The sequence below is a fragment of the Leucopleurus acutus genome, assembly GCF_964270905.1.
Source record: "Leucopleurus acutus genome assembly, chromosome: 9".
Classification (NCBI taxonomy): domain Eukaryota; kingdom Metazoa; phylum Chordata; class Mammalia; order Artiodactyla; family Delphinidae; genus Leucopleurus; species Leucopleurus acutus.
This window is the reverse complement of record NC_139144.1, coordinates 102,926,868-102,947,875: the sequence shown is the minus strand read 5'-3', so window position 1 is coordinate 102,947,875 and position 21,008 is coordinate 102,926,868. Positions and strand designations below refer to the sequence as shown.

General features: G+C 51.4%; 1 protein-coding gene across 1 annotated transcript; it reads left to right on the top strand.

Moving 5' to 3' along the window:
• Positions 1-938: 938 nt before the first annotated feature.
• Positions 939-18,752, top strand: GBX1 (gastrulation brain homeobox 1; the record flags this gene model as incomplete). Its single annotated transcript, XM_082847080.1, has 2 exons — positions 939-1,698; positions 18,193-18,752. Exons 1-2 carry the CDS (start codon positions 1,173-1,175, stop codon positions 18,750-18,752), a joined length of 1,086 nt encoding a protein of 361 aa, XP_082703206.1. The 5' UTR covers positions 939-1,172.
• Positions 18,753-21,008: the final 2,256 nt, after the last annotated feature.

The window sequence follows — 21,008 nt, the reverse complement described above, 5'->3', positions numbered from 1 at the left end:
AGACAGACAGAGATACAGATTTAGGCGAGAAATGAGGGGGTAAATAGAATGAAGCGGATGGGGTAGGGAGTGGGAAATGGGAATCATCAGATAGGAACAGGGATAGAAACGAGGGCAGGAAAGGGAAGGGTGGGAGGAAGATGGAGGGAGAAGGGTGAGAGGAATGGTAAGTACTTGACTTATAGTGAGGGCACTCGAGGAAATTACCCGCAGAGGCCAGAGTGAGGGACTTAGGGAGTGCGCGACGGAGGGGGAGTGAGGAAAGGCCAGTGCCAAGAGGCACCAGGGGGAGAGTGTGAATGCGGGCTACCGAGGAGGAAAAGGGTCCGAGCCGAGGGGCCCAGAGCCGCGGCGGCCGCGGAGGAGCGCGCCCCCTGCCGTCCCCGCCTCGCCGCCCCGGGGGGCGCCGAGGTCCCGTCCGCCCGCCGCGCCTTGCTCTCGGGCCCGCCCTGTCGTCCGCCCCAGGGGCCGGGGAGGGGGCGTCGGGGGCGGGGGGCACGCTGGGGGACTGGCCCGAGGCCGACGGAGGGCGGCGGCCCGGGGCGGGGGTCTCTGTGGTCCGGCCGCGCCGGCCGCCCGCCCGCCGCCGCGCCCTCGCTGCACTCTCCTCGCTGGCCGCCCCGCGCTCGGTCCACGCCGGGCCCAGCTCCCAGTCCACGCCCAGAGCTTGGTGGGCAGAGGGGGCGGCGGGCCGGCTGGAGGGAGGGGCACCGGCCCAGCAGCTGCCGCTGCCTTCTCGTCGGCCGCAAACTTTCACAAAGCGGCGTGTCCGGCCTCATCAATCTCCATTAATAATAGTTGGTTGGGCTGCGGGGGGCGGGCGGGGGTCCCGGGCCGGCCGGCCGGGCCGCTGGGAACGGCTTCTGCGGAGGGAGCGGGAGCCGGGCGCGGCGGCTGCGGGCGGAGGGAGGAAGTGAAGCGTAATTTGAGGAAGATGGATGAGTCCGGAGGGCGACACCCCCAGCCCTCCCGCTCGCCCGCCCCCTCCCTCCTTATGAGAGAGAGAGGGAGCGCGGCGCCGGAGCCACACTGCGCCGAGCCCGCGCCCCGCCGGCACCTCGGCCCGGGAGCTAGGGAGCGAGCCCTGCGTGTCCGCGTGGGGCGCCCGAGCCGCGGGGCGCACGGCGGCGCTCGGAGGGGAGCGCCCTGGGGCGGCCGCAGCTCCGGGCACGATGCAGAGAGCCGGAGGCGGGGGCGCCCCCGGGGGCAGCGGCGGCGGCGGCGGCCCGGGCGCTGCCTTCTCCATCGACTCCCTGATCGGGCCGCAGCCGCCGCGCTCCGGCCACTTGCTCTACACTGGCTACCCCATGTTCATGCCCTACCGGCCCCTCGTGCTGCCGCAGGCGCTGGCCCCCGCGCCGCTGCCCGCCGGCCTCCCGCCCCTCGCCCCGCTAGCCTCCTTTGCCGGCCGCCTGACCAACACCTTCTGCGCGGGGCTGGGCCAGGCCGTGCCCTCGATGGTGGCGCTGACCACCGCGCTGCCCAGCTTCGCGGAGCCGCCCGACGCCTTCTACGGGCCCCCGGAGCTCGCTGCTGCCGCCGCCGCCGCCACTGCCACGAGAAACAACCCCGAGCCGGGCGGCCGACGCCCGGAGGGCGCGCTGGAAGCCGAAGAGCTGCTGCCCGCCCGGGAGAAAGTGGCAGATCCCGCACCGCCCCCGCCTCTGCACTTCTCAGAGACTTTCCCAAGTCTGCCGGGTAAGTGCCGGGCGACCAGGGCGCCGGGCGGGAGGCTCGTTCACCTGGAAGTCTCAGGCAGCCGCCTGCTCGGAGTCTCGGCACCTGCCTGGAGCCCTGGAATCCCAGACCCCCAGATGGCGGGTTCTGCGGAGCCACCTCCAATTCCGCTGCCGACGCGGCTCCTCTAGACCCCAGCGCCGCCGCCCCGCCGCGTCTCCAGAGTGCCTGCAGCCTCACCGGAGACTTGCCATCGCTCCCGCCAGAGCAGTGCCTTTCCTCCCAGCAGTCCAGTCCTCCAGCCTCAGCTCCTGCGTCTCCTTTTCAGAATCCCTTCATTTTTCTCCTCTGCTGGGAATAGAGAAGCTGCCAGTGTGGGATTCCTGGGGACACCAGCAAGACCCCTGGGTGAGGGTACAGTGGGGCAGCTGTCAGTTCATTAAGGGCTTCTGAAGAGACGATTGTACTGACCGCAAACGGGCTCTGTGAGCGCAGGGGCAGAGGGAGGGTCTTAGAGTGGTGCTGACGGTGAGGGTGGCTCTCTTTCTCTCACAGTTGTAGAGGTCACTTTTTATTGGCAGATTTAGAGCTAAGCCTTGAGGAACCAAGTAGGGGTCCTAAGGGAACATTAGCTAGCAGGGGGCCTAGGACTGCTGGACCAAGGTTGACTGGGAGGCCAAGAGAGAGGCTACAGGCTGGGCTGAGTTGGGTGTGGCCCAAAGGCCTGGAGTCCAGAATCCAGCTAAGATTCTGGAACCAGTGAGATTCAGCTAAGAGATATTCAGGAATCCTGGACCCTCCATAGGAGGACTCCCTCTCAATAGAGGCAAGGTGTTTCCGAACTGAACCCTGTTGCACATCAATCTAAACAGGCTTCCCTATTGATCCTTAACCTCCAGAAGCTGGAAAAGCTTTCCGCCATCCAGGAGCAGATTCAGGTGTGCTGAGAGCCAAAGCTTACGCAGTTTGGTGGGTGGGCCCTATTTAAGAAAAAACGGGCTGCCTGCAAGTGTGGCGATCCTGAAGAGCTTAAAGCTCGTTAGCGGCAGGATGAACCTGCCTCTGCTTAACCAGGTTAGCAGGTGGAAGTGACCCAGGAGGCCTGGGGGCTGACTCTAGTGGAGACAGGGAGGAAAGCCAAGAGCCCTTTTGTCCTTTGCCAGCAGAGAGCAATTCCTGAGGATAGGCTCCTGGGCCCTCTTCCAGACCCCAAGGGCTGCTGTAGAGTCCGCCTTCCTCTTCTTTGCCCCTCTAGCCCTGGGCATTTTGGCTTTGGGGATTCAGCTGTTGGGTTTTTTTGTACCTGGTTGGACCAGGAGGAGCCAGTGACTGACGTCTAAGCAGCATCTCCTGAGGAGGACCCGAAGGAAATGATAGAACAGCAACTGGAAGGTGGGAGGAGATGCCCACAAGATGAAAGGGGCCAGAGTGGAGGGAAGGAGGGGCAGCTGGCAGGAGGATGGGAAGAGGAAAGGATCAGCGGGATGTTTTGAATAGGGTGGTCCTAAGGCAGAAAGGGAAGCGAGGCAGGCGTCAGAGGGATGGCTTTGGAGGCAGTAGGAGAAGCAGACACCCGAGGAAGAGATGAGCTGAGCAGGAGGAGAGAGGAAGACACCCCAGTGGAGGGGAGCTGGGGGGATTATCCCCAGACCATGGGAGAACAAGCAACGTGTCCTACTCTTTCAGGTTCCCCTCAGTTCTTCTTTTGACCCATTCGTATAATGGGGGCTCTTTTCTGAAGCAGATAGAATATTGGCAGTAAAACCAGACATTGAGAGAGAGAGAGAGAGAGAGAGAGAGAGAGAGAGAGAGAGAGAGAGAGAAAGGAATAAACAGAGGAAAAGAACAGAAGAGAAATATTGAGGAATAGAATAGAGGAAAGGATGAACAAATGAGCTGTATACCCAGATTATCCAAAGAGCATATGAGAAAGGAGAGGGCCACCTATTGGAAGAGGCATGTGCAAGGGATTTCTAGCGTTGGCGACACGAAAAGGGAACAGTATTTCTGGAACAGAAGTGTGTGTGTATGTGAAAGAGTTCTGTCTTGTGAGGATTAGGAAGGAACTAAATACATATACTAGTAGGAAAGAAGGGAAAGTGTCAACACTAGGAGTAATTTTTTTAAAAAGGTGTTTCAACACTGGGAGTGAGAAGAAACTGGAAGTTATATATAGAGAATGCTGAAGGAAAGATCTTCATCACTGGAGGGAATATTGGAAGCAGTAAAGAGATTGTACTTTGTCCTTGGAGCAAAGACAAGGAATTTCTTTGCTAAGAACGATGGGAAGGAGGCCTTACAGAGGAAGAGTTCTGAGAGGTGCTGGAGTGAAGGCAATCATTCATTGGGAAGAGATACACATAAAGGGTTTACAGTGGGGCTTGCGGGGCTGAGCAGTAAGGAGAGGTGTCAGAAGGAACATTCGAAGGGGATGATGAGTGGGAGGGCTTCTCTGTGACCGCAGCTTCTTATCCCTCTCAGTGCAGACTCTCAACCCTTCCTCGCCGCTCCCGTCCACCTTCCCAGTCTTGATTTTTCCCTAATGTAGTCAAGAAAAGACATGGCAATTCCAGAAATGTTAGACATCACATCAGGTTGGGGAGTGATGACACATGCATGCTGAAAGTGGTGGGAAAACAAACACTCCATCTGGGGAATTGTATTAGAGTGTTTAGCATGAAGAAAGAGAGTTCTCAGATTGAATAAAGGGGTTGAAACCTCAACATAGTAGAGTTTGGAGAAGGAACGACATTTTTAAAATGACGGGAAGAATTGCTGTCCTAGTTTGAATGGGTGACATGAGTCTGAAATTATTAATTTACATTTGTCTAGCGTTTTACAATTACTAGCCCTTTTAATGAAATTATAGTGAAGATAGGCCAATTTGGAGAACGGTGAGCAAAGTTCTTTTTGTTGGGAATTAGAAGGACTATTTCTAAAAATTTTTCTGAGAGTTGAGACAGATAGCACCCTACTAGAACTGATGAAGAAGGAAACAGAACTTTATTATGATTAGATGGCAGGGGTAGAAGCTCTATTAGCAGGCAAAAAGAAATACTGTGTACAGAAATAATGGGGTAGAAAAGGTATTGAGAATGGTATATGGAAAATAATTCCAGGTTTGGCGTGTGGGAGCAGTGGGGGTAGCTGGGAGAGGTGTCCTAGGAGGAGTGATAACAGAGAATTTTGAATTAGTAGGGAAGATTTAAAAGTATGAATCAACAGAAGCGCCCAGAGTAGTGCTGTCTAGCAAGTCATTTATGTAATTAAAATAATTTTACTAGCCACGTTCAAATAGTAAAATGAAACAGGTGAGACTAACTTCATAGTATATTTTATTTAATCCAGCGTGTCCAAAATATTATTTCAGCATTAATCAATATAAAAACTTTCATGAGCTGTTTTATATCCTCTTTTCATACTAAGTCTGAAACCCAGTGTGTATTTTACACATTCAGCACATCTCAATTCAAACTAGCCATGTTTCAGGTGGTCCATAGCCGCATGTGGACCATATTCGACGTATCAGATCGAGAGAGTTGTAAGAACAGTCACGTGAAAGTGATGAGGGAAAAGGAGCTTTGAAATGGGTGGATAGTGAAGTCCTTGGTGTATTAGGAATACGGAGAGAAGAGAGCAGTAAGCCCCAAATGACAGGAAAAAAGAGAATTCTGCCTTGAATGGGACAGGGAGAGATGATCTTGTGTGTGAAGGTGTGTGTGAGCTCTGACAGTTATCAAAGCTAACTTAAGGATGTGGTGTGAATACACATCACAGAGAGGACAGGTGAAGAGGATGCTGTGTGCTGGGGAATGATGAAAAGAGCTGGCCATTTGGAGAAATGCAGGAGAAAACTTTAAATTGCAGGTGTCTAGAGCAGTGATTCATTCAGGGAGAAGAGGGTTGGATTGCCTGAAAACAAATAGTTAAGAGCTGAGGGGTGGTGGACACTCCATATGTAATTGTTGGACTGACGGTACAAATCCAGTGAGAGGTTGATATGAAAGATAATGCCAGGACTGAGCATGGTGAAGAAAAGAACATTTGTGGTTGAGATGGTATAGAAAAGAGAACATGATGGGACAAAGCTGGGAGATGGCAGTGTAGTGAACATTATTTTTTAAAACTAAACCGAAAAAGATGTGCTAATTTCTGAAGAGAGATTGGCAATAATAATGGAAATCATGCGAGGAGACTAGGGAAACTTCCTGGGAGCATGATATCTGAATGCTGATTGCTGTAAGTCAAGCACCTGGTTATAGCTAGCGAACATTGTAGATGACCATCAATTTCTGAATAGGTGTCCATTATGACTGTCAAGATATATTTACTGATGAGAGAAAAACAGGAAGGGGTAATGTGACATGGGATCAGAGACTTCTGTTGTTCGAAGCAGGAGGGAGCTTTTTCTTGGGAGTGACGGAGAGCATGTTTTCCTAGAGATTTTGAGGAGGAGTAAACAGGGAGAGCGATTGCTCCATTGACACGTATAGAAAGGCAAATATTGCATTAACTTAATGTGATGGAAGGAACATCTACTTAGAAGTCGTGACACATGGGTCCAGGTCTCAACTTTGTCAATCATTAGCTGTACAACTTTGGCAAGCCACTTAGTTCAATTCAGGGAACGTTTATTGTGTGTCTATTATGGCCTTAGTATTGTTTAAAACACTGCAGGAGATTCAAAGTCTCATAACTTCTCTAGGCTTCAGTTTCCTCACCTGTAACATAAAAGCTTTAGTTCAGATGATTTCTTTTTTTTTTTTTTTTTTTTTTTTTGCGGTACACGGGCCTCTCACTGTTGTGACCTCTCCCGTTGCGGAGCACAGGCTCCGGACGCGCAGGCTTAGCGGCCATGGCTCACGGGCCCAGCCGCTCCGCGGCATGTGGGATCTTCCTGGACTGGGGCACGAACCCTTGTCCCCTGCATCGGCAGGCGGACTCTCAACCACTGTGCCACCAGGGAAGCCCAGTTCAGATGATTTTTAATGTTCCTTTCACTTTCATAGAATTAAAGCTTATTTCTCTAGACTCAGTGTTTAGTCGGGCTGTTAACACAGACTCCATAGACCTCCTGTGAGGAGATCTGTTAATTATGGGTGGGAAAAAAATTACATCTTTATTTCTACTAACTTCTCACTAAAATTTGGCACCTCCTGTAATTATGAAGGTAGGCCAGAAACCATGGTAGTTTCCCCAGTACCTGAGATTTTTGTCACCAATAGAAATCACAGATATTTTCATAGAAATTTACAATCTTTGGTGACATCTTGTTGTTTAATGATTTAGGAAAGAAACATAAATTATTCTCAAATGCATTTAAAATATTTGATAACTAGATTTTATGTAATTGGCTTCTAATGTAATCCTGTGTGTTTTATGTTACGCACCTAAAAGCATTATTCCAAGAAGGGGTTCACAGGCCTTGTCAGGCTGCCAAAGTGACCCTGGTTGAGAGAGAGAGATCTCAGAAATGACAGCGGAAAACGTTCCTGGAGGTTTGGAATGCGATCCCGAGATGCCTTGTGCCACAGTGAAGGTAGCACTTGGGAGGGTTGGAAGACAGGGGTCTCTGCTGTGACAAATGCAACGATGGAGATACAGATTCTAGCTGGTTAGGAGCATAATCCTTAGACTCAGAGTGATGGCATGAATAGTCGGTACTGGGAATAACGGGAGAGAGGCAGTAATTGGAATAATGAGGGGGAAATGTTTTAATTGGAAAGAATGAGGAACATAATCTAAGCAAAGTGCTTTGTATTGACAGTAATGTTACTCTCAATGCAATACAGTGGGAAGCTACAGGCAAGGATTTTGCCTTGGAAATAACGGGGAAAGAGGATCTTTGCAGTGAAACGGATTGGGGATTAGGAAACAGCAATTAGAGAAGCAGTGGGGTAGATGTACAAAAAGAGAGAAGCTTAAATGGGAACGATGAGTAGGAAAGAGTTCGCTGGGGGAGAACTTTTACCTAGAGGGGATGGGAAATGCCCCAGGCTGGGACCGCACAGAGGAAACCCCTCATCTGAAACAGTGAAAAGGACAGAGCGCTGTATGCCCGTGGTGGTGCCCACGGCTGTGACGGTGATAAAGGAGGCCTGGATCGGGAGTGGTAGAGAAGAGGTTGGGGTTTTTCACTGGCGATAGGATCATGCTGGGAGAAAGTTACAGCTTAGAGTAATGTGGAAGAAGTTTTGATGTGCTGATTGGGAGAGTGCTAGGGAAAAGAGATGCTTGCATTTGGAGTGATAGGAGAGTGACCTTCACGAGTTGAATTAAGTGTTAGTAGGAAGAGACAGCACTGTATGGCAGGTAGTCATGAGGCAGCGCCTTCATCCCCTTCCCATCATGGAAGGGAAAGGAATACTCTTCCAGTGATGAAATGAGAAGTCTGTATTAGAAGCAAATGCGGGGGTGGGGGGAGGAGGGGTGGGGGGGTGGGCGGGGGGGGTATGGGGGAGGGCTGGGGGCGGGGCATGGAGTGTGGGGCATGGAGTGCGGGGTGTGGGGGGTGGCTGCCGGGACTAACAGAGACTAGGGTTATGAGGAGAAAGCACTGAGGGTAATGGGAGATGGATTTCTTGACTGTGAATTATGGAGGAAGTGGTATTAAAGTAGAAGTATTGGGTAAGCTGGAACTCTGTATTGGAAGCAATGGGAAGAGAAGTGATACAGCCGTGTACTAGGAGGGAGGAGGATGACACTATCCCAGGAGGGAAGGGAAGAAGCACCTTGTGCTGGAACAGGTGATAACTATCCTATAAATTATGCGCAGATACTGGGAGTATGGAACTGATTGGTCTTGGCCAAATCACACCTCTGTGTGTCCCAGCTTCCTCATCAGTAAACTTACGGGTTTGAATTAGGTGATCTCTAAGGTCGCTCCAGCTCTACAGTTCTGTTTTTATCTGTAAGGATACTTTTATTAATGAATTGTTCCCTTAAAAAAAAAAGCCATCCTGAGCAAAGGGATTGGGAGAAGAGATTCTGTACTTCTCAGCACTGAGTTACCGGGGTCACTGACGAGGAGGCGCCTGGGATGCCTACATCTTGAGATGAATTCAGGGCTGGGCTTTAGGATGGAAAAGGCCTCATCATCTGGGATCCGGATGGTGTTACCTGAGCTCTGGCCGTTTACAGCCATCATACTGAATGAGAGAAACATTTGATAAAGGTGGGGGTAGATCTTATCTAGGCCAAAGAGACTGGGGATCGATTGTGACGGAGTTGACGTGGGGAGGAAGGAAGCAGTGCCCCAAAAGAAGACTTGTGCTGTGCAATCAGTTCCTGGTCTTCTGTATTATTTCTCCATCTGGTACAGAAGTTATGATAGGGTGACGGTGGGTTCCAGTCTCTTTTTCATTCAGTGATGACAGAGAGATGTGGTGTCGCCCAGAGGAACGAACACAGGCTTTGGATGCAGATCTAGGCACCACCCTTTTCGTGATCTACAGCAAAATACTAACCTCTGCAGTCTCCGTTTTCTCACCAGTAAAATAAGGGCAACAGTTCTTACCTCACAGAGTTAAGGATTAAATGAGAAGATATTTGTCCAGCATCCTAAAGTAATAGGTGTGCAAGAAATCCTGTGTTGTCCGTGTACTGGAAATGGATGGGAATTAAGCTTTCCTGGGAGTTAAGTTGGGGAAGACCTCTTTACTAGGAGTTGTGATGGGTGGCACTCTCTGTACTGAAAAGGACAGATTAGAAATAGCGCTGTGTTCCGAGGACTGGTTGTATGGGCCTTGCCGGGAGAGCACATTGCATGAACCTAATACGGGTAGATTTGGAGTTTTGTCTTTAGCTCTTTCTCCCTCTTTTCAGTTTTCCTGTCTCACATTTTGGTGAGACACTCTGTGTAGACATTCTGTGTAGACACTCTGTGGACATGGCTGCCCAAAGCCCTTCTGTGTCCCACTGGGGCCTGTGCTTCCCTTCTCTCTGTTAAAACAAACATAAAACCCCAAACAAGCAAGAAAACACCCCTCCTTTTTTCTTCCTCAGAATTCCTGTTCCCTCATATATCTGATCTCAGCTCAGCGTTAGGAGCACAGCTATTGGATTAAAGTAATTCACACTGGATGGATTATGGAGATCTTTTAAAGTCCAGATACATTTCAGACTTGTGAAGTTTTCGGCGGCATTATCATGACTAATTTGAGGGATGACCTGGGTTTCTTTTAGGAAAAATTATTTCCGATGGGATTGGTGTGGGAGCGAGGTGGGGAGGCTTACCCTCCCTGGAGTCACGCGAGTACTGTCCCTTCTAGTTAGAGCAGTGTCCGCAGTCAGAACTCTTTGGGTTGCTTGTGACAGTAGCTCAGCTCTAAATTAAGCTAAAATGGGCATTTATTGATTCACGTGGATCCAAAAACGCAAACAGTGTCGTTAGGTCTTTTTTTCTTGCTCTCAGTCTGGCTCCTGTCTCTTGTCTTTGCCTCATTTTCTCCTGATGAGAGGAAGGGGAGGACACAAGCATAAGCAACGCTAAACTCTTATAATCCCAGATCAGGACCCCAGTGAATTCTAGCACGTGTAAAATCCTAGGACAGCTGACTCACTAGCTCGAGTCCAGTCCCCAGAGAGACCGGATGTGCGGATTGGTCAGCTCCAGGTCACCGTCCTTGTGGTCGTGAAGGTGGAGCAATGCAGTTGACAGCCCCCCTCTACTGGGCAGTTGATGGGGAGCAGTGGCCAAAGGAAGGGGATGCCATCAGTGAACAGGCGGGTAAGTGGTGCTGGGCAGGCAAAAACAAACCCTGAACAGATGTCTACCAACCAGAAACAAAGAAAAGAATGTGCCTTTAACTCCCTTTCAGTATTAGGGAGGAAAGCCTTCTCCCTGGCTAGATAAGCAGTGCCAGGAGTGCTGGATACTGGGAGTGAGGCTCTGAGAGGGTTCTGTAATGGGGAGGGCAGGCAGAGATGCCGGTGGGAGGAAGATGTCTGTTCCTCAGTGAGGCTGACTCCTGGACAAGGCAGAGCTGTCCTTGAGGGATGAGAGGCGCTTGTACAGCAGAAGCTAGAGAAGATTGGTATTAAAACTGTTTCCATAAATGGGCAGTATTATTCTTTAAATGAGAAAATACATTTCTAAATAAAAGAAATGGTGATGGGCTTCCCTGGTGGCGCAGTGGTTGAGAGTCCGCCTGCCGATGCAGGGGACACGGGTTCGTGCCCCGGTCCGGGAAGATCCCACATGCCGCGGAGCAGCTGGGCCCGTGAGCCATGGCCACTGAGCCTGTGCGTCCGGAGCCTGTGCTCCGCACCGGGAGAGGCCACAACAGTGAGAGGCCCGTGTACCGCAAAAAAAAAAAAAGGTGACTGGTAAGATTACATCATACAAACAAATAATGACGGAAGAAACAGCAGAAAGATTTGGAGGGAATTTTGTCTTGGGAATGATGGGAAAAATAGCCTGTGAAAGGACAAAGGTGAGGTTTGGTGAGTGAGGCCTCTTCTGTGGCGATTTTAAGAATCTTCTCCGCGAAAGGGAAGGGAAGATGTTGATGATTAGGCTGGAGCTCTGGGTGATAAGTGAAAGGGATTCGGTCTAAACTAAAACCGGGTTTGAGAGGAAGCCCACTTGTCTGATGAGGCATCTGGGGAGGGCTTCTACTGCAGGTGGAGGGAAGAGAAGATATTGTACTGGAAAGGATGGGAAGAGCACTGATTGGAGGTTTAGGAGACCAGGATTCCAGACCTGGCTCTGTGCCTAGCTGTGTGCCTAGGGGAAATCATTTCATCTTTGTTCTTTTAATTTTTTAAAATTTTTGGCTGCATCGGGTCTTCGTTGCTGCATGCGGGCTCTCTCTAGTTGTGGTGAGTGGGGGCTACTCTTCGTTGCGGTGCATGGGCTCCTCATTGCAGTGGCTTCTCTTGTTGTGGAGCATGGGCTCTAGGTGCGCAGGCTTCAGTAGTTGTGGCTCGCAGGCTCTAGAGCGCAGGCTCAGTAGTTGTGGTGCACAGGCTTAGTTGCTCCAGAGCATGTGGGATCTTCCCAGACCGCAGCTCGAACCCGTGTCCCCTGCTTTGGCAGGCAGATTCTTTTTTTATTATTATTTATTTTATTCATTTATTTATTTTATTTATTTTTAACTGCATTGGGTCTTCATTGCTATGCGCGGGCTTTCTCTAGTTACGGCGGGTGGGGGCTACTGTTCGTTGCAGTGCACGGGCTTCTCATTGTGGTGGCATCTCTTGTTGCAGAGCACGGGCTCTAGGCACGCGGACTTCAGTAGCTGTGGCATGTGGGCTCAGTAGTTGTGGCACGCGGGCTCTAGAGCGCAGGCTCAGTAGTTGTGGCGCATGGGCTTAGTTGCTCCGCGGCATGTGGGATCTTCCCGGATCAGGGCTCGAACCCGTCTCTCCTGCATTGGCAGGTGGATTCTTAACCACTGTGCCACCAGGGAAGCCCCATTTCATCTTTCTGAAACTCAGTTTTTTCACCTGAAAATAAGGTTACTAACCTCCCATTACTACTACTAATAGGTCAGCTGTACTTCAGTGAGTTGCTCAAAGATGAAAGAATAAGTGTGAAAGTGCTTGGGAAAGTTAAAGGTCATACAAGGGTGCTCTTGGCAATGATGATGTTAATATGCCATGAAAGGAGCTCTGAGCTTGGGGCAGTGGGGAAGTCGCCATGAACTTGTCATGAAGGTGGGAGTGATGTAGAGGAAGTTCTCACGTCCATTTGGAGTAAAGAATGCTGAAGAGTCATGGGGAAATGGGAGAGAGAGAAAGTGAATTTTCCTTCTTGTACCTAAAATTATAGGAAGGAGTAGTAGCATAATGTGGGCATGAAATTAATGAGGATGAATGAAAAGCACATTGAAAGTGGGCTAGTTGCCATCAAGGACGGGAGAAAGGACCGTCTTCAAAGGAAACAAAGAAATAATTACGCACTGGGCGTGTTGATGCAATGAGGGTGGTGGCAGACATGCCTCTTTTTTGAGGGGTGACCTGGGTTTTTTCCCACTTTTTTACCCCACCCAAATTGGTTCTGTATTCAGGAAGCTGGGCAGTTGTCCGGAGAGTGGTTTGGGGCGTGTGAGGGTAGTGGCTCTTTAAATGGAGGGAAGAGAAGTCAGAACTGAGTGTAATGGGGGAGAGGCTTCTCCTCAGTGTGTAATAAAGACTGTGTTTTATGTCAGCTGGACCACAGCAGGCTGCGTGAGGGCCGAATGGCACAGGGGCTCTGTCTAAAGTGGTTCTCCAGTCCTGGGGGTGGTTTCCGCTCTACTACCCAGGCCCAGCATCCTTGGTGACCTCAGCTGCAGACTCTCTCTCTAGATGGTACGAGTCTGGTGCTACTTGTTCTTTCTACTGGAGAATACCTACCACGGATTCTTTTGCCCTTGATTTCTTCCCCAGTCTGACCTGACTCGTTACCAAGTTAGGGCTTCTCTTCCTCTCGGAAGGAAAGCCCCTTGCAAGGGTGCCCCTGGAGTCTGAGTGCTTCTCTCTGGGGTGGAATGACACCCCTGGAGTGGACTCTATAAGTAATCATGGTTCGAACCCTGCGATTTCTGCTTCTTAGGATAATAGCATCTACCAGGAGAACTCTGCATGTTTCCTAATAACCCGTCTGCTTCAGTGTCATTTCCCCTAGATAGACGCCAAAGTCTTCACAGACTGTAGACTTACCCACAGGGAACAAGCTGAAAACAATGTACTCTTTTTTTTTCTTTTCTTTTATATTGGGGTAGAGTTGATTTACAATGTTGTTAGTTTCAGGTGTACAGCAAAGTGATTCAGTTATACATATACATATATCTATTCTTTTTCAGATTCTTTTCTCATACAGGTTATTACAGAGTACTGAGTAAAGTTCCCTGTGCTATACAGTAGGTCCTTATTGATTATCTATTTTATATATAAAACAATGTACTGTTATATTACCAATAATGTTATTTTCATACCCAAAAGACAGAACCTGTCTGTTTGGCCTACCTACCTACCTAGCACAGTAAAATTGTTTCCAGTTAAACATTTTTCCTTTTGCTAGAATTTTTCTCATCAGGATCATTATTTCCCATTGAAAATTTTCTACGTCTTGTTTTGTTGATCAAGTTTTTTTGTTCACGTCAATCAACTATAGCATCTGCAGTTAGAAATGTACTTTTATGGACATTATATCTACCAGGTCCAATTATTCTAAATCAAAGGTTACAAATAGAAATTTTATCAACAAGATGCACTTCTGTCAAGTTTTAGCCAAAACCATTTTTCTAGGCGCCATCTTTGTTTTGAGTACATTTACTATTAGTATGCATTATGAATTGGATAAAAGAAAATAGTTTGCATTTTTTTTTTAGCTCATTCATGAGAAAACAGTAAAGCTGTTTCAGGATCGCTGTATTGTAAAGGGTCGACCTGCCGTGCTGCTCGTCGCAGCCCTCACAGTAGCTTCCGTCACTTTGGCCCTTGCATTCTAAAGTGCTCCATCTGTCGGTGGAGCAGAGAACAAACAGCAGGGCTCCAGACGCATCACTGTTCAGGGTGGAAAAATGTAGGGCGTGTTGGGTTTTTTCCGAAAGCTTTTTACTCTCTTCCCCCCGTGCCCCGGTGTTTTTCTGTTTTCTCCCTAAACTTTTCAGCCCTTTCAGGTTCTCTGACTCATCATCTACTTCTTCTGCCGCTATGTCTGCCCCCCTCGTGCCCCAGTCCTCCTGCTGTGCCTTTCCTTCCCCCTCCCCCTCAGCCTCACTCACGGCCCCGGACCCTGTCCTCTGAGAGCGGAGCTGTGTTTTCCCCTGTCGGTTTCTTTCTTCTGTTTCCCCGCCCCCACCTACTTAGAAGAGTTGCTTATCAGAGCCCTCAATGTCATGATTCTAAAGGCTCAGCGGGGCACTCTGCCCCTGCCACTCAGGACCCCACCGGGATCAGGTAACTGAGAGAGGTTGTGGACCTGTGCTTCTTATTTATATGGCTTTAAAAGCGGCACTGGGGGTGGCACACTCGTGTGGGCTTGATTTTATGGAATCTGTCTGAGGACAGAGGGATGGATGGTTTGATCTCAGGAGGGCCCTGCCAGATCAGGAACCTGGGAACCTCATCTCGGTCATCATCAGTTTAGATTTACTGGACGCCCCCTGGGTGCTTGGAGCTGTGCTAAATGATTTCATCCTTCAAGCCCTGAAATCCAGTTTCTGCCTTTTTAGCAGCTGTTTAAAATATTGCAACACTGGGCTGAGTTGTAACAAGCTTTTGTTGTTCTTTCTGTTACTCTTTACTGCAAACCGTGTTTTAAAAATCAGAAATTAAAAGTTAGAGGATTTAGTAATGATGTTGGGGGTTGTTCTTGATTTCCTTTAGCATAAGATCCTATAGATTCCTACCACATATGGGTTCCTCTACAGCGAATGTGAGATCAGAGGGCACACTGAAAAGTGGGTAGAATAATATTCATGGAGAGAATGTCTTATGCCCGGAGCTGGGGTGAGGGAGCAGGGCTGTAGGGAATATTTTAGGAGAGGCCTGAGAAAGGAGGGACAGAAATGGAGAGGGAGAAAGTGCTTGGCAATAGTTTCTTTCATTCAGTCAACAAATATTTACGCAGTGCCTGCTCTGTGCGGGTAACTTTCTAGATGCTGGGGATACAGCCATAAATATAAATAAAATAAACAATGGTTACCTTCATGGAGCTTATGTTCTAATAGGAAGAGACTGCCAATAAAATAAGTTAATAAAGTTAGTGACACATACTATAGCAACAGGTAAAGCAGAGAAGGGAGATCGGGAGTACTGGGAGTTTTAATTTTAAAAAGGATGATCAGAGAAGGTCTCATTGATAAAGACCTGAAGGACATAGGGAATGAGTCAGTGCAAAACTCTAGGTGAAGAATATAGTGTTTCAAACAGAAGAATAATTGGGGCAGGGGTGGGGGGAGGGGCAGAAGCAGGAGAAAATGTTGACGAACCGGGTAAGAGACGAGGGTGACTCGGGCTAGTTGGACATAGAGGAGGTGGTGAGAAGTCGGGTCGGGCATGGGCGGTGAGAGAGAGTGAAGGTCTGGTTTGAACAACACGGAAGACGGAGTTACCATTAACCGAGATGGGAAAGACAGGGGCTCAGATGGGGAAGGACTGGCTCAGAAGTCTCAGGAGTTGTTTGGGACACGTTACGCTTGAGTCCTGGGGAAGAGGAAAATGGTGTGGGAAAGAGCCCTTAATGACATGAAAGGGGAACCCAAGGATCTGAATCTTGCAGAAATTAAACAGATTTTGGCTAGATAAGGAAGAAAGCCCCGGGGTGGTGGGAGGCGAGCGTCATGAGGGGTACGTCACCTGTGGACAGTGGCAGTGGATGTATCTCTTGACAGCTCACAGAGCTGGGTGCCGGTGGAGCCTGGGTGGGCTGTTAGCGAACGAAGCCCACCTGCCGGTGGCAGCAGCGAGCAGGGACAGCATGGGAAGTCTGGGTGAGGCTAAACCAGGGTGCGCCACGTGGGTTTTGCAAAGGTCAGATAAAGCATGAAGCCCTCCAAGAAGAGGCAGGGGCTCAGGCATAAAGATACCCCTGGGGTGTGAGATGAGAACACTGACTGAGATGGAGGTGGGTGATCTGGGCAGGGCCTGAACACTGGCCTCTAAGGAAAATAACACAAACGTGGCTCCTGAGGAAAAGGAACAGGTGTGGCTTGCATCCGTGAGGGGAAAGGACAGCTCTGGGATCCGGGAAGGGAGCTGAAGGTGACTGGGCTGGTCCTGGAGGCCCTGAGCAGTTTTTGCAGGGGGGCAGGCAGATGGCAGGGTTTAGAGAAGAGCTCCAGCCAAGCTCTGAGCATTGGGATGCCGTCCAGCCGCGCACACACGTGCACTGCCCCGGTCTCTTGCAAAGCATTTCACTGTTGCCCCAAGTCACTTAGCTCTGGGTTATAGTCTCAACCTCAGAGTGTGCTTAGGAGTGTACACGTGACATGTGGTGGTGTGGATAGACGTACCGCCACGTCTGCAAAGTCCTCCCCCCTTCACACAGTGAAGTCCACTGGTAGGGGCTGACTGTGCAGTTTACGGATTACCCGTTTTGTTCTCTTTTCTACTGGTTGGTTTTCTTTTGACTTTTTGTTGCTTCACTGTTTATTGGTCCTTTGGGCAGAAAACAAGGGAGTTTGTAAAACTCAAACACTGAAAACATTCGTAATGCATTATTTGCAGTTCTGACAAAAGCGCCAATAGTAAGATTAAAACCAGTGGCTGAATTAAATTTTAGAATTACGTATGGGTTAAAATGTTTATATGCCTGGGATTACAAATGATCGGTAGTCTGCTGAGTCAAGATTTCTTTCTCCATTTTCCTCTCTGTACCCCCCCCCCCGCTGAACTTCTATTTCTCCCTCCTCCTTCCATACTGCCTCCAGTTCCCTCACTGACACCAAGCTCAGGGTCCTCAGGATTCTGGACTTGGGCAGAAAGCAGCTGTTCGTGCTTCTCAGCAACCTTGGCTGGGAAAGAGGGAGGGTGGAAAAGAGATGATGTCTTTTTAAAGTTAAGGAGAAGGACTGAAAGGGTCCTGGAGGGCTAAGTAATTGGAGGAAAAATCCGGCCACTGCTAAGGTGGCGTGCGGCGGGGCGGGCTCCCTGCTCTGGGCTGGATGGTCTGGTAAAGGAGAATTGGGGAGGTGGGTACAGAAACCTCCTGACTCACAGGTGTGTGGGCAACACTTCTTGGACCCCGATTGTGGCAGGGGGAGGGACTCAGATGACCCTGAAGTTTCCATCTGGAAATGAGATTCTGAGATTCCAGGACTTCACTGGCGGTCCGGTGGTTAAGACTCTGCACTTCCAATGCAGGGGGCGCGGGTTCGATTCCTGGTCGGGGAACTAAGATCCCACATGGCATGCGGCACCGCGGCCAAAAGGTTAAAAAAAAAAAATAGATTCCAGATTTAGGGAAGAGGGAAGGGAGGGAGGCGCGGAACAGAGGTGAGCACGTATCTCTTCCCACTAGGCCAGCGAGGAGTCCTAGGAGAATAGCAAAGGCTGCAGTTGTGGTCTCCCCCTGTCTCCTGCAAAAGTGAATTCCCCAACGTTGCTCACTCCTGCCTCTAGCCACTGAAAGGACCCCAAGCCAGGTTCTGCACTGCTTCCCTCTGGCCTGCGGCTGCGCCGTCGGGGTCTGGAGGGGGCGTCAGTGAGTGGCAAGCCCTCGGTGTGGGTCTGGAGAGGGCCGGAAGGCAGCGGGTAGGGGAAGCGAGGTCGCAGGGGTGGGGGGTGGCAGTGTCACAGTTCTGGGGACGGTGCTTTTCTGATCCATGCCCGTTGCCGCCCCCACTTTGCGGAGTGAAGTCTGTGCTGGTTAATACCTTTCTTCCCATCTCTTTGTCTTCCCAAACCTCTTCCCACCCCCCACCCCGGATGTCTCCCCTCCCGCCCCGTCTCATCCCCTCCACGTGTGTGTCTCCTCCCGCTGTCGTGCGGTCCACGCCTGGCCACGGTTCCACGTGCCGCCTCCAACCTGTCCGCCTTCTCCTCGCCGCCTCTCCCCCACCCGCTGGCTCTCACTCCCCCCAGCCGAGGGGAAGGTGTACAGCTCGGATGAGGAGAAGCCGGAGGCGCCGGCGGGAGACCCAGCAGGCAGCGAGCAGGACGAAGGGGGCTCGGGCGGTGACAGCGAGGACGACGGTTTCCTGGACAGCTCTGCAGGGGGCCCCGGGGCCCTCCTGGGACCCAAAGCGAAGCTAACGGGAAGCCTGGGGACTGGAGCTGAGGAGGGGGCGCCGGCGGCGGCGGCGGCGGGAGTCGCGGCTCCTGGGGGCAAAAGCCGGCGGCGCCGCACAGCCTTTACCAGCGAGCAGCTTTTGGAGCTGGAGAAGGAGTTTCATTGCAAGAAATACCTGAGCTTGACCGAGCGCTCCCAGATCGCCCACGCCCTCAAGCTCAGTGAGGTGCAGGTCAAGATCTGGTTTCAGAATCGGCGGGCCAAGTGGAAGCGCATCAAAGCTGGCAATGGGGGCAGCCGTTCTGGGGAGCCTGTAAGAAACCCCAAGATTGTCGTGCCCATACCCGTGCACGTCAGCAGGTTCGCGGCGCGGAGCCAGCACCAGCAGATGGAGCAGGGTGCCCGGCCCTGAGGGGCTCCCGGGGACGTCCTGAGTCTGCTCGGAGACTGGGCCAGGGTCCTGGGGACCAGAGGGGCTCCCGCTGTGATTCTGCCCTCGGACGGCGCTCAGTCGGCAATTCACGTAGCTCTAGGGGGGCTCTCCTGGCACTTGGCCCTGAGCCACTCCAGAGACCCCCAGGACTGGGGCTTCAGGGCTAAAGGGGCTTAGGTTCTTCCTGTCGAGGAGCTGCTGGGACTGAGGTGGACCCCTAGGGCTCGGCAGGTTCCTGGCTGACGCCCTGGAATCCATTCTGACGCGGGTGGGAGGAAGCCGGGGTGAGGCCTAGCCAAGCTGATGGCGGCTCCTTATTTATTTTGTGTGGAGTTTGTATATATGGAGCTGTCTGCCTCTGTCTGTCTGCACCCCTGAGAGGGGCTGGGGAGCTTGTGTGTTTCCTCCATCCTCAGCCAGTTTGGTTCCGTCTCACTGCCCCAGGGTGGGTACCGCCTCGCCTGTCTATAGTACAGGACGCGCAAAGAAGTGAAGTGGAACTGTCACTAGCCCGTTAGAAACCCTTCAGCACCCACCTGTCCTTCCTGTAATCTACCTCCACTAACGTCCTTTCCCGCCGCAGGTGCTGCCCACCGTCCCCGCCTCCAGCTCTCACGCTCCTGACGCGGCACCGCTTTTCTCTTTCCCATTAAACAGGCAAGCTTCTGCATCTCTGTTTTCTGCTCTTTGCAAGAGTTTGCAGACTTCAGGTAGAGGGTTCACTCCCTTTTGTGTTCTGAGGGGAAATGAAGTACTTGACCCTAGCTTAGATGGGGCGTGTCTGGCCGTGTCTAAGTAGGTGGAGGTTATCAGTCGTGTGAGGGAATGGGGCCGGCCGGGGGCTCACCCCCGTCACCTGGGAGCCCATTAATAGATCCTCTCCTGTGTGGAGGACATGGCAGCTCAGTCCATCTCTGCTGCTCTTTGATATTCCAGACATCAGGGCCTGGAGTAAAAAGACCCATTTCTAGTGCTCTAACAGCATTAATTGTGGTCTCCCCCCACCCCCGGCCCCACCGTCCATTGCACCGTTTACGAAGCTTGGGATCCCAAGTCCTCTTCTGCTATAAAATGAGTTTGGTTGAGAGGGCCCACTGCGACCTGGACGAGGCAGGAATGTGTCTGACGGCTCTGGAAGGGTGTGTGCTGTGGAGGAGGCTTGGGGGTTGGAATTCTGTGAGCAGATTAAAGAACAGCGTTAATGGTGGACGAAGTAAACATACAGACATGAGGCTTCAGGGGCACTTGCAAGAGACAGAGTAGACCGAGAGGGAAACGAGGCAAGCTGAAGCTGTTTGCCATTCCCCCACCTTCACAGACGGGCTACCATCCTGGACCAGCTGTGGAGCCAGGCCGCACAGGCATCGGGGGGACAGAGTTACCACAGAAACCAGCTGAAGTCGGTATCGTGGTTAACGGGGCTTCCTGGGAAGAAACAGGACCTGCATTGAGTTGGGAGGAGAGGTGGAGTAGAACAGAAAAAAAAAATTGGCTGTGAGTGAGGCCAGGTCAGAGAGGGGAGGGAAGTCCAGCTCAGTCCAGCCCCCGGCCAGCTTCCTCACCTGCGTCAGAGGGCACCTTGCTGCGGTTCCCGACTCCTGGTTTGCAAGCCAGCCGCTGTCTAGTTGCTCACGTCTATTGCCTGCCTCTTCCAGTGAGACCGAGACAGCCCTTCCCTGGCAGCCCTTTCCTCCTAGCTGGTTCTGGCAACCAAATGCAACGCGGCCTGCAGCTGTGACTGGTCACGAGCAATGGTGGCACGGCGCCCTGGCTGGGACACACACAGCCGGGTCCTCTCTATCTTTTGGCTAAATTCCAGCAAGGCTGGAGAATCAGGCTGAAAACATGTAGTCCAGACCAGCCCCATTCCTGATCTAGATCAAGGCTGTCTGCTACCTTTGACTCACCCACATGGGGAACCTACAGGGTGAGACTCTTTTTCGGAGAGAAGCCAGGCAGAGGTCGAGGATCCTAGGAGCGGTTGTCTTGCTGCCAGGAATCCGGATGGGTCCGCACGTCTAGCTGGGCTGGAGCCGAGGCCCCCTGGCTCTGCCCCCAGTGAGGGGAAGGGGGGGCGGGGAGAACTAGCAAGACCAAGGCCTCCATCTGCCCGTTTGTCCTGCATTTACCTCTGAAGCCTCCTAAACTATACCAGGCAGCATTCAGCCACCCAAGGGGCTTCTTTTCCTTGGGGAACCTGGAGGTGATTATTGCTAGTATTTTCTGAGCCCAGGA